Source organism: Corylus avellana, chromosome 2 (assembly GCF_965113065.1).
Source record: "Corylus avellana chromosome 2, dhCorAvel1.hap1.2, whole genome shotgun sequence".
Classification (NCBI taxonomy): Eukaryota; Viridiplantae; Streptophyta; class Magnoliopsida; order Fagales; family Betulaceae; genus Corylus; species Corylus avellana.
In genome coordinates this window covers 29,495,479-29,509,647 of record NC_142491.1, presented here as the reverse complement: position 1 = coordinate 29,509,647, position 14,169 = coordinate 29,495,479, and the positions used below count along the sequence as shown (strand labels likewise).

Here is a 14,169-nt window from a genome sequence, read left to right as displayed (position 1 = left end):
TAGCTTAAGGAGTAAACACCCATACCCTTAGGTTAACAAACATTAAGTATGCATAACATGATCAAAGCATTGGCATATTGTTATATTATCTAAATATAATTAGTGGTGGATATCAAAGCCCTACCTTTTATTATTATCAAGTCAAAATCAATCTTTGTTTTGTTTTACTTAAGGAATTTATTTTAAGCAAAATTTAGCAATCCTCGTGGGAATGATCTCATACTTGCATCATATACTACTATGTTGACCTTGTGCACTTGCGGGTAAAACGTACAATTATTTGCCTATTAATTTAGGTAGATATTTGCACAACAATTATTATCTATTAATTTAGGTGGTATTTGGCACAACATGTTTTTTGTGCCGTTGCTGGGGATTGTTTGATTTTGTTTGAAATTTTTTTTCCCTTAGTTTATTTTTGTTTATTTATTTTTTTCTTTTCTTCTAGTCTTCCGCAATTCCTGTTCTGCCTCCAGAGGTGCGCTTGAGCGCCCATTCCAGGACGTTTGAGCGAACTAGCAAGTGCGATCGATCGTACATTTGGACAGCAGCGCCGAAACTGTTTTAATTATAGATCTGATTTTTTTCTTTTCGTTTCATGTAGGGTTATTCGAGTCTGCATCTTCATAAGTTTTATTTTTAATTTTGTTTTTATTCCCCTTTTAATTTTTAACTTCTTTTTGTTCTTTTATTTCTGTTTTCACACATGTGGGGAGGCATTCCGACACCCCATGGACCATGTTCATTTTGCCATGATCCTTATCACCATGTTAGAGAATGTCCTTCAATAAAACAAATTTCTAATGATTTTTTTGGGCATATGAACACATCGTTCTCGAGACCGGGGAACGACAGCTATTTTGATGATAATGTTTGTGGGTATCATTCCTAGAAAACCCTCACGAGACTTCACTTGTTCTCTTGGGAATGCCTAAGGGTTTAAAAGGCTTGTTGCATACGCTAAATGCAATCGTACATCCCATGAAAGATGGATTTATCCTTTTGTTTTTCAGTTTGTTTTCCGTTTTGTATTGCTAAGGGACTAGCAATATGTAAGTTTGGGGGTGTAATAAGCGCTGAATGTTGCACATTCAAGCCCCTTAACTCGTATATGTTAATTCATTTGCATTGTTATTTATTTGATTTTATATTGTTTTATTGTCTTCAGGTTTTAAATAAAGATGCAATTAATTCCATTGATTTTTGGCTTAAAAGCACACTTTTAGAAGACCTAGAAGATATGATTAACCTTAACCAATCATAATAGAGGACCTATATGATGTGGTTAAGTTTAATCAAATAAACGAAATAATTAAATCGGAATTTCTCTAATTGGATTCAAATTTGGATTCTACATATGTCTCAGTATTTTGACCATAACGTTCTGCTCAAGTATTGGATTGAGATGAATCTAGAGGCAGTAGAAAGCTAACTCAAAATACTACAACTCATTGTGAAATAGAATTTTCCTAATTTGGAAGTTTGATATGCCAAAATCATTCAACATTAAAAGAACACAAATCTAGACGAATCCTATTCCGATTTTACTGTGATTGCTTCCTAATTTGACTAGGAGATTGAATTACGATTTTTCTGGCTTTCCTAGGGTTCTAGGACTTTTTTGCTCCCTATAAATAGGCCTCTAAACATTGATACACCGCTTCTAGAGCAAAAATTCACCAAATAATCATTGGAGCTTCAAGGAGTCATGAGAGGCTAAACCCCTTCATGGGGTGTTGATATAACCCTATCCAAGCACAATCGTTTGATTGTATTTAATTTCTAGGTTTTCAATTTATGCATGTTGATTGTATAACTATGAGAATTGCTATATATTGATGTAGTTCTTAAATATTAAATGCAATTGTTCTTAATTTCAAAATCAATATTTGTGAAATTCTTCTCTTGTCTTAGAAAGTCTTTTACTTTTATTGAACTCAAATCCTTCTTGTTTTCGGTGATTATGAGGATAATGGTTATACAATGGGTTTAATTGACATATGATCAATATGATTTGATAGGCCATGCCTAGGGAAGACGGATTGTACTACACCCTAGTTTAGTGTAATTTAGGTAGACAGTCCGTGCCAAATGAAGATGGGTTACACTTATTCATTGATTGTATGTATCATGTTATAGAATTTGATAATTCATACCTAGGGAAGATGGGTCGTACCACATCTCAGTGGTTGAGTGGACGATTCGTGCCAAACGAAGATGGATTATAGTTATTCTTTAATAAGGTAGTTTCTTGTTTATTTATAACATGCATAGAATGAATTTCTCGATTAAATCTGATTAACCATTGTTGTGCGGATATAGGTGAAGTCAATACCCTACACTCTCTCTTATATTTAATTCTCTTTTAATTTCATGCACTTTAGTTACAACCCAAATCTATCATCTTTTTAATTAAGTTAATTTTGATCTTTCGAATTTGTTAACAAAATTCCTGCAGTCTTTGAGGTTCGACACCCTCAATATAGCCCTATCCTACAGGATTCGTCCTATTGCGAGTGGTTTATTATTATTGATATATTTTGGTATACAAAATGACCACATCAATAATAAAAATAATCACTCGCAATAAGACGAATTCCGTAGGATAGGGCTATATTGAGGGTGTTAAACCCCAAGGACTGTAGGGGTTTAGTTATGAAATTTATGAGAATTAACATTAACTTAATTAAGGGTTAAATACTAAATTAGTCCTTGGGGTTTTACAACTTTATTTTTTCCACCCTGGGGTTTCATTTTTATCACAGGAGGAGTCAGGAGATCCTTGTGGTTTTGATAATAGACCAAGTTAGTCCTCCGTCAGTTGACCGTTAGTTGACTTAACGAAATTCCACATGGATCAATCAAATATTGACACGTGGCACCTACTTAAATTTTTTTTTTTTTAAAAAAAATGTATTTTCTAAAAAAAAAAAAGAAAAGAAAAAAGATTGGGGGTGGCCGAGCCACCCCCTTGGTGCCCAGGGGGTGGCCTTCCGACCAAATGGGGGTGGCCAGGCCACCCCCATGGCCAAAGGGGGTGGCTGAGCCACCCCCAAATGGCCCGGCCACCCCCAATCTTTTTTCTTTTCTTTTTTTTTTTTATAAAATACATTTTTTTTATGAAAAAAAAAAAAATTAAGTACACGTGTCAACATTTGATTGGTCCATGTGGAATTCCGTTAAGTCAACTAAAGGTCAACTGACGGAGGACTAACTTGGTCTATTATCAAAACCACAGAGACCTCCTGTGATAAAAATGAAACCCCAGGAGAAAAAAAATAAAGCTGTGAAACCCCAGAGGGGTGTGAGGTATTTAACCCCTTAATGAAAGATGATTGATTTTGGTTGCGTAATTAAAGTGTATGAAATTAAAAGAGAATTAAATATAAGAGTGAGTGTAGGGTATTGACTTCACCTCTATCCGCACAATAATGGCTAATTAGAATCAATCCAAGAAATTTATTCTATGCATGTTATAAAAAAACAAGCATCTATCTTATTAAAGAATAAGCATAATCTATCTTTAGTTGGCACAGATCGTCCATCTAACCACTAAGATGCGGTATGACCCGTCTTCCCTAGGTATAAATCATCTAATTCTTTAACAAGATACATACAATCAATGAATAAGTGTAACTCATCTTTAGTTAGCATGGACTGTCTACCTAAATTACATTAAACTAGGGTGTAGTACAATCCGTCTTCCCTAGGCATGGCCTATCAAATCCTATTGATCATATGTCAATTAAACCCATTGTATAACCATCATCCTTATAATCACAGAAAAAAAGAATGATTTGAGCTCAATAAAAGTAAAAGACTTTCTAGGACAAGAGAAGAATTTCACAAATATTGATTTTCGAATTTAAGAACAATTGCATTTAATAATTAAGAACATAATCAAAAGGTAGCAATTCTCATAGTTATACAATCAACATATATAAACTGAAAATCTAGAAATTGAATATAATCAACCATTGTGCTTGGATAGGGTTACATCAACACTCCACAAAGGGGTTTAGCCACTCATCGTGGTGCTGGGATGGCCTCCTGCTATTGATTATCTCCTCTTCAACTTGTCAAGCCTCCAAGAAGATTTTTGTATCTAAAACTAAGCACACCTTTCTCTTAAAGTTTAACGCCTATTTATAGGGAGCAAACAAGTCCTAGAAGCCCTAGGAAACCCAGAAAAATCATAGTTCACTCTCCTAGTCAAATTAGGAAGCAATCCTAGTACAAATCAGAATAGGATTTGTCTAGATTTGCGTTCTTTTATTGCGGGACGATTTTGGCATAGCAAACATTCGAATTAGGAAAATCCTACTTCAGAATGATTTGTAGTACTTTGAGTTAGCTTTGCAATGCTACTAGAATCACCTCAATTCAATATTTGAGCAGAAAGTTATGTAACAAGCATTCCCTAGAGGACGAGTGAAGTCTCATGAGGGTTTTCCAGGAATGATACCCACAAACACTGTCATCATTATGTCATTCAAAAGAATAAAGCATCACAAAAATTAATGGTTCTCTTTCATTAGCAAGCTTAAAATTATAAGCTCCATCTTCAAAATTTCAAAGAATTCACAAGTCAAATCACTTACCAATGGCAGATTGAGATACATCAAGTTTCAATTTGTGCAAAGTGAACTAACACACAATCATGAGGCTTCAAAATAATTCCAATATAACTGAACCAACATCTCATAATTTATTAGATTTCTATCGGATGAAACAACCAAGGCATACACTTTTTTTTTCTTTCTTTTTCTGCAACTTTGCAATGCTTAGCTCCCTTAAGCTTTCTAATTGACCCATATATCGAGTGTTAAGCCAATCACTCCCAAACCAAATAGTTTTGGGGCATTAGGTGTAAATACAGCCCTAAGGACTTACTAACTCGAGTCAAAAAGACTACAAAACTAAGCTAGCCATTTTATTAACCAACCAAACTTCTCACTCATTGACGCAAACACTCATTGCTTAATAAGGCAAGAGGTCCGGTTACTCAGTGAAAAATTCAACTTGATTTTTATTTTATTTTTATTTTTATAATAACATGCCAAGGTTATTCATCCAATATGTCACCCAATAGACTTCAAGACATTAAAAACAAACATAATTGATCTCAAATTTCATACCCCAAAAACATGTGCTAGTGTGCTCAAGATAAACTTAAATTGAAACAAGAAGCATCTCATGTTGCCAAAAGTAAGTAACAAGACTCAAAATTCCTAAGTCAAATGATCAAGTGTTCATGACTTTAAGCCTACTAATGAAATTCAAGCCAAAATCAAAGCTCAACCATATGCTTAAGAATAACAACAAAATTTGGACAGTGTTTTGTTTTTCCATACCCCGAAACTTGAATCATACATTGTCCCCAATGTATATATAGAACTGAAAAACCAGAGTAAGAAGATAGGAGTACCTGAATGAGCAGATGTGGGTATATCATACCCCCAACCAAATAGAGTGATACTCCAACCAAATACCAATCAAGCGCACACATTGTTGTAAAAATATAATCAAAGAATGAAACAACAATGGATAAAGTAACCTGGATGGAGATCATGTACCCTGGTGGAGTGAGGAGTCGAGCACACAGGGCTTGCGCTTAATCCTATGAGGTATTTCTCAAATTTAAGTCCGAGTTCCAAAGGATCTTACCCCGATCCTTCAGAAGTCCAATCAAGCTCTTTCATCCCTTCTTCTTTATGATCATGTAGTGCTCCACGAGGAAGAGGATTCCTCTTATCATCCCGAAATTACTTTTCTCAGTTGAAATGTCTTGATGCTCCCCATACCGATACTCAAGCGGTTTGTCCCGAACTGGTTTCATGATCAACGATTTGTCTCTATGGGGGTTCTCAAAACCCAGGGCAGGCAGGGAACTTGCGAAAAAATTGTCCACCTTAAAGTCCACTTCAGTAACTTCTACATGAAATATGTCCCTAGTGGGGTTGTTATCAGGTGGTGGAGTACTTGTTAAGTGCCAAAATATTCATATTTTAGCTCTTAAACTTATATGTGTTAATTCCTTAAGTGTTGTTAATTTATCCTATTTTAGTTCTTTTATGTGTTTTCTATGCTTTTGTTGGCTTTTGGAAGAGAAGGAAGTAAATCTGGAAGATTTGGGCTCAAGAGAGAATTTGGGAAAAGTTTGAGTTTCTAGTAGTGTGATCGATAGCAGGAGACCTGTGATCGAGCACACATGGGCTGAGATCGATCGCACCCGTTCGCTGGAGAACAATGAGCTGTGGCCAGACTCCATTTCCTTCCATATTATGGTTTTCCAAGTCTCACTTGTAATAGGACTAAACCCTAGGAATTTTCTAGGTTTATTAGTGTGTCAAGGACTTCTAAAAGCCCATAAATAGACCTCTGAACCCTGAGAATAATTATCCTGGAATAGACACAACTCTAGGGAGAGGAATTGGAGGCTACCATGTTCATGTTGCCATGACCCTTATCACCATGTTAGAGGATGTCCTACAATGAGACAAATTTCTAACAAATTTTATGGGCACATGAACACATTGTTCTCTAGACCGTGGAATGACCACTATTTTGATTCCTGTTACCCATCATGGAGCCAACAGTCCAATCTCTCATGGCAAGCTCAATCTCTCAGAATTCATGCTCCACAATCTCATGGACTGCAACATCACTCATATCAGCAATTCTATGATCATGCATATTCCTCTTAATCAGCTCCACAACAGCAATATCAGGCCGAACCACCTCCTCTTGAGTTTTCTGAGAAAACATTAGCTATGATCAGTTCAGCAACTGAGGAGATAAAGAACTCTCATTTGAAATCAGTTAAAAGGAGGGAGGCCCACTGTACCCAAAGAACAGATTTTCTCAAAAAGGAAGAACCCCAAAGTCAGTCAGTTACAGCTCTTCATGGACATTATATGGAGGAAGAGAGTATTTGCTATCATGAAGAGGAGCCATCACCACAGTTTTATGATCAATCTTCTCCCATTGATTGGCCTCAACAATACCAAGAGCAACAGCAATACCAAGAAGAACCACCTCCTCCAAAAAGGCCTACCTTAGAAGAAATAGTGTCAGCTTTTCTTAGCCATAATAAGGCCTGTAATCAACGGTTGCAATCCACCATGGCCAAGATAGAGGATCACTTCAAGCAAATATCAGATATCCTCAAAGAAGAAGAGTGTTAAGGTCAATTCATGGCAAATCCTAATGGACTATACATGGAGGAAGAGTGAACCTATCACGAGCAAGCTGTCACATTGAGGAGTGAAGAGGTGGTTGAAAATCATGTGGAGGAGGGGAAGGAGGAGCAAATCGAAGTTCCACAGGAGCCACATCAGGAAAGAGAAGAAACCACTAAGATTTTTTCACCATTAGCTCTTATTCCTAAAACACCAAGGGGCCAAGAAAGAAGTCTGTTAGAGCTACCACATGAGCAAATTGTGGACATCCAGATAGAGAAGCTCCCTGAGTTTTCTTCCTACTTTATTCCAATTCATGATTATGTTGTTCCAAATATCTACCTAAATTAATAGGTAAATAATTGTACATTTTACCCGCAAGTGCACGACATCAACATAGTAGCATAGTGTGCAAATATAGGATCATTCCGATGAGGACTGCTAAATTTTTGTCTAAATTAAATTTCCAAAGTAAAATAATACAAAAGATTGGATTTAGATTGATATTGATAAAAAGGTAGGGCTTTGATATCCACTACTAATTATAATTAGCTAATATATCAATATGCCAATGTTTTGATCATATTATGAATATCTAATGTTTGTCAACCTAAGGGCATTGGCGTCTACTCCTTAAGCTGTTGATTTTCCTAAGCAACAAATTAGGCATGGGCGTCTACTCTAATTATTTTCTTTCTTAAAGGATTTAGCATGGGTGTCTACTAAGTTGTTCGCTAAGAAAGCATAAAACCATGGAAATCGACAAACACATGAGGCCTAGGGCATGGTGTCTACTCTCGGTTGCCCATGTTGACTAACCCAAGAATCGCGGTGTGGATTCTTTTGTTACTTATGTTAAACCCATGACTCGGTCATCCAAATTGATTTAACTAACTAGTCCATACCATATGCACATGTTGATCAGGCACACAAATATGAGGAATTCATGAAACTAGGTATTAATCAAGTTAGATATCATAACAAGATCATCACAAAGGCGCCAATATTGAATATTAACAAAACATAACTAGGGCTTCAATCTATCCCTACTAAATAAATTAGCTACACATAGAATTAACGTTAAACATCTTCATAAAATAAGGAAAAGAAAAGAAAAGAATAAACCCGAGACTTGAACTTGAAGAGCTCCAATTCTTCTCCTTACAAAGCATACCTATTCTAAAGGCTTAAGGGTCTATTTATAGGCTTTAGAAGTCCTTGGCAAACTAGTAAACCTAGGAATTTCGTAGGGTTTCAAACCCTATTACAATTGGGAGTTGGAAATCCCTAATATGGAAAGAAAGACACTCTGGCTGCCACTTGATATGTCTCCTACGCACAGGTGTGATTGATCGCAACCCGTGTGCGCTCGATCACAGGTCTGCGATCGATCGTCTTTTGTTATGTGCTTGATCGCTCATGGCCTGCTTCATGCTATGTCTTCTCTGGTACTGCACTCGATCGCAGTGTCAGGGGGCTCCCATTTTTCCCTTCTTCACTCTTTGAGCCCAAATCTTCCAGATTTCCTTCATTTTCTTCCAAAAGCCTACCAAAGTAGGGAAAACACAAAAAAGAATTAAAATGACCTAATTAACTAAAACCAAAGGATTAATACATGCAAGTTAAGGGCTGAAACTATGAATATTTTAGCACTTAACAGATTCCCCATCGAATGAGAAACTGTTTGAAAAAACTCGAAGTGGTCCTCCCCTATCTATAGACATTCGGAAGCATCTTCCAATAGGAAGAATTCATTCCCTTTGGTGCAAGAGAAGGAAAGACTGGTGCTTTAAGTTTAAAGTGCCACAGTCTGGCTGAAGACTTGTTAAACTTAGCGCTCATGGGAGGCGCCCCATAGCATATCCTTTTTATTTCCTGTTTGTTTTATTTTTCTGTTGATTATTTTATTTTATTTTGTTTAGTTTCATTTTGTTTCCCTTTGTTACTTTAGTGTTTTAATTTTCAGGAACAAGTGTGCTTCAATTCAAGTTTGGGGGTGAGCTATGAGCCATGCCATGTCAAACATGTCATCCATCTCTTGGGTAAGATCTTTCCATGTTATACACACATTGGGGCCAATGTGTAATTTAAGTTTGGGTGTATGGGAGACACCTTACACACACTTTGACCCATTTTTGAAAAACCAAAAATATATATAAATATATGCATGTTCATGTTGTCTTAAAATTTTGGTTGATCTTAAAAATTGTGATTTGATTCTCATCGATGAGCTTAAAATTTTGAACATATGATCTGATGATAGGATTCTTTCAATTTGGTTACTTGCTTTTGGCAGTTGAGAATTCATATGTTTGATCTGATCTACACAAGCACATCAGCACATAATTTGTGGGGTATGACATGAAAGTCTGATGTGTGTGTTTCTATCTCTTGGGTGAAACTAGATGACTTATTAGATGGATACTTTGGCATATTTATATATATAAAAAGAGAAAAAGAGTAAAAAATAAAAATAAAAAATAAAAAGAAGAAAAAAATGATGATCATTGATAAGCTTTTCACTAATTAACTGGACCTCTTGCCTCAAAGTATTGAGTGTTCATGTCAAAAGGTGAAGAATTTTGATTTGTTTAATGTCATGGTTAGTTTGGTTTCGTAGCCTTTTTTACTTGTGTTAGTAAGTCCTTAGGTGTGTTTTACATCTAGTGCCCTAAAACCATCTGGTTTGAGAGTCATTGACTGAATACTCGCTACATGGATCAGTTAGAAAGCTTAAGGGAATCAAACACTGTACAGCCTGACTAAAAAAAAAAAAAAAAAGGAGAAAGGAAAGGAAAAGTTATGCCATAGTTATTCATTCTAATGAGGATTTCAGTGAACTTTGAGATATTGAGACATTGCACATTGGAAATAATTAGAAGCTTCATATTTATGTGCTAGTTCATTTTACACTGTTTCGAACTTGTGATGCCTTACCCTGTCTTTTGAAAGTAATTAGACTTTAAAATTCCAAATCATTGTGAAGTTGAAGTTTATCTTTTTAAGCTTGCTAATGAATGAGAATCATGGTTTTGAGCGACACTTGAATTTTTGAATAACATGAACTTTGCATAATGTTTATGGGTAACATTTTGGAAAACCCTCATGAGACTTCACTCATCATCTAGGGAATTCCTAGGGGTTTAAAAGGCTTGTTGCATGTGTTAAATGCAATTGTATATCCCACGAAAGATGGATTTATCTTTGTTTTCTATTTTTCATTTTTTTTTTAGTTTTGTATTGCTAAGGGACTAGCAATAAGTAAGTTTGGGGGTGTGTTAAGTGCCAAAATATTCATATTTTAGCTCTTAAACTTATATGTGTTAATTCCTTAAGTGTTGTTAATTTATGCTATTTTAGTTCTTTTATGTGTTTTCGATGCTTTTGTAGGCTTTTGGAAGAGAAGGAAGTAAATCTGGAAGATTTGGGCTCAAAGAGAGAATTTGGGAAAAGTTAGAGTTTCTGGTAATGCAATTGATCGCAGGAGACCTGTGATTGAGCGCACTGCGATCGAGCACATACGGGCTGTGATCGATCACACCCATGCGCTGGAGAACAATGAGCTGCGGCCAGACTCCCTTTCCTTCCATATTAGGGTTTTCCAAGTCCCACTTGTAATAGGACTAAACCCTATGAATTTTCTTGGATTACTAGTGTGTCAAGGACTTCCAAAAGCCTATAAATAGACCTCTAAACCCTGAGAATAATCATTCTGGAATAGACACAGCTCTAGGGAGAGGAATTGGAGGCTACTTCTAGGAGCGGTTTTTGGTTCTTTCTTTCCCTTTTCTTTTTAGATTTATTTTAATTATGTGTAACTAACTTTTAAGGAGGGCTAGATTGAAGCCCTAATTATATTTATTTAATATTTCAATATTGGCGCCTTTGTGATAAGCATATTGTGTTGCTTCACTTGATTAATTCCTGCTTTCTTGAATTCCTCATATGTATGTGATTGGCCATTATATGCATGTGGTATGGACTAGTTAATTAAATCAATTTGGATGACCGAGTCCTGGGTTTAATAAGGGTAACAAAAGAAATCCACACCGGATTCTTGGGTTAATCAACATGGAAAACCGGGAGTATACACCCATGCCCTAGGTTCTGTGTGTTTGTCGATTTCCATAGATTTATGCTTTCTTAAAGAACAACTTAGTATACACCCATGCTAAATCCTTTGGGAAAGAAAAGAGTTAGAGTATACACTCGTTGTTTAGGGAAATCAATAGCTTAAGGAGTATACACCCATACTCTTAGGTTGGCAAACATTAGGTATTCATAATATGATTGGATCATTGGCATATTTTTATATTATTTGAGCATGATTAGTGGTGGATATCGAAGCCCTACCTTTATTTTATCTTTATATCTTTTTATTTCTTTTTCATAGTATCAATTTAGTGACAACTTGATTTTTTTAATCAATTCTGAATAAAATCAACAATCCTCGTAGGATCGATCTCGTACTTGATGCACTATACTATCGTTTGATCTTGTGCACTTGTGAGTAAAACGTACAACATATTATCTATTAATTTAGCTAGTATTTGACACAACAGTACTTGAAGTGAGAGGCATAGGCTTTGGTGGGTTTCTCCATGATGGGGCTTCAGATAGAGGATCAGGAGGTGGGTCTTCAACAGCTTCTCCAATGTCATCCAAGAAGAAACATGTATTCTGATCGGGTGCATTTTGAAAGGCATTGAAGATGTTCAGTCTGATCTTCTCATTTCCAAAGGAGATTTTCATTACTCCCATCCGACAATTGATGCATGCATTGGCTATGGCTAGGAAAGGTTGCTCGAGGATGATAGGAATTTGTTTCTCTGGATTCGGGACAGGTTCTGTATCAAGAACTATGAACTGAACTATATAGTAGAACTTGTCCACCTTGATGATGACATCTTCCACAATCCCTCGGGGTTTCTTGATAGATCGGTCAGCCAATTGCAAGACAGTACTTGTAGGTTTTAGTTCCCCTAAGCCAAGTTGCTGATATACCGAGTAAGGAAGCAGATTCACACCAGCTCCTAAGTCGAGGCGGGCTCTCTCAATCTCAATGTTTCTGATGATGCACATCAATTTTTGGTGCCATTGCTGGGGATTACTTAATGGTTTAGTTATTAAATTTTAAGGATTAATATTAGCTTAATTTTATTTTTAATTTTTAATTTTTTTTACTTTACTTTGTTTTTGCCTCCTAATTTTTAATTTTGGTTTTTGTGATTTTTTTTTTTTTTTTGGTTTCTCTCACACAGGTCTGGAGCTGCGAAGACCCCCTTGCATGCCTGCGCTCGAGCCTAGCCAGCCTGCAATCCTCGTTTCTTTCAAGTAACAATTCTCTACTTTTGTCTTCCCTTTTGGTATTAGAGCCATTGTTCATCTGCTTAAGTGACTAGTTATTTGTGTGATTTATTTAAATCTGCTACTATCTATTTTGTTCATTTTTGTGTTCGTCTTAGCATATGTTGTAGAAATACCACCTGAACAGTAAATCCCGAGGAGCCAAACCATAATTCCCGAGGAGAGGCATGAGCGGTAGGGCATAAGAGGGTAGGTGTGCAAATCCTGCAGACAAACAGAGAAAACATAGTAATGAGTAGAAGATAATAATAGAAGATTTGGATAAAGGATACATGTAATTAGGAACATAGAAAGATGAAGAGACTTTTCAAATCTAATTCATCAAGAAGCTCTAGGTCAACATTATATATATATATATATATATATATGTGTGTGTGTGTGTGTGTGTGTGTGTGTGTGTGTGTGTTGAGTCTTTATAGAAAAAGGCAGTATCAATTCATTGTAGAAAAATGTGGAATGCTTATAGGACATAAGACTCAAAATCCAAATGCTTGATTAACTAAAAATAGGTGTGTAAGCACCTATATCTGCTCTTCCAATTTATTTAGGACACTGCTCCTTGTAAAGAGGAATGCCATGCCTAAAGGGAAGCAATCCCCTTTAGGAGTCTTGCATACTAAATGGATTGAGATCCCCTAGAATCTCCTTTAAATTTAAGATTCTCAAATTTATAAATCTCAGCCGTTCATCTCATCTAAGTGTCTAAAATAAGTTATGTTTTAGCATTTAATGAGGAAGCTATCCTCAAGGAATTTAATAAGCCATGTTTCCTCATTAAATGTAGAAACATGGCGTATTTTAGACACTTAGATGAGATGAATGGCTGAGATTTATGAATTTTAGAATCTCAACTTTCAAGGGAATTATAGGAAATCTCAATCTATGCTAAATAGTGTGAGACTCACATCTATATATGCAATGTGGGATAAGCCAAACATCCTTTTTATCCGATCTTACCATTGCTTGATCCTTAGTAACAGGCTTTAGAAATATGCCTTATTCAGTGTTTAAAGCCATATTTGTGTATCTTTTCATCTCCGAAGTGTTTGGTGTGAAAAAGATGGTTTTCATAGGGTTTTTGTTCTTGTTTTCAATTGCTAGGAATAGGAATGCAAAATAAACATTGCATAGCGAAAAATTCAAATTCTCATGCCCAAGAACAACTTTAAGAAGAACATGTGACGAATGGTTGCTATTTAAAAATTAAATTGCAAGAATGAAGAACACTTACCTGGAAATCTACAGCCACACTTGGGTTTTGGCAAATTCTTTTTGCTTATTCTTCTCCAAGAACACGACAGATCTCACTGATAGTAAGACCTCTAGATCTTCTCACCAATGACTAACAATAACCAAAAGACTGTGGGCTCTTACTTGGCTCTTCAAATCTTTAACTATTGTTCTTCGTAAGTTAACACAAGAACTATTAATTATCAATAGAACTTGATAAGTGATTTGAGAGCTTAGGCTTGTCTCTATTTATAGGCTTAGCAGGCTAGCAGATTTTGAGAAATAACCAATGTGGAACAAGTGGTAGGTCTAATTTAATTAGAACTAGGAAAAACTAATCCTAGTCATACTAGGACTAGGGGGGACAACAAGGGTTAAGGAAAAACTCTAG

At 35.9% G+C, this 14,169-nt stretch overlaps 1 protein-coding gene across 1 annotated transcript; it reads right to left on the bottom strand.

Annotated features, from left to right (window-relative positions):
- Positions 1 to 6,727: 6,727 nt before the first annotated feature.
- Positions 6,728 to 12,263, bottom strand: LOC148587589 (uncharacterized). Its single transcript, XM_088512710.1, has 2 exons — positions 11,747 to 12,263; positions 6,728 to 6,789 (listed from the first exon to the last, which is right to left on the bottom strand). Exons 1-2 carry the CDS (start codon positions 12,261 to 12,263, stop codon positions 6,728 to 6,730), a joined length of 579 nt encoding a protein of 192 aa, XP_088368836.1.
- Positions 12,264 to 14,169: the final 1,906 nt, after the last annotated feature.

What these genes read in the sequence shown, in the direction of transcription:
- LOC148587589 (XM_088512710.1), bottom strand. Translation starts at nt 12,263, where the DNA reads ATGTGCATCATCAGAAACATTGAGATTGAGAGAGCCCGCCTCGACTTA. An exon ending in GCCTATGCCTCTCACTTCAA is followed by an intron (nt 6,790 to 11,746) that starts GTACTGTTGTGT and finishes TTATCTCCTCAG; the next exon opens with TTGCTGAACTGATCATAGCT.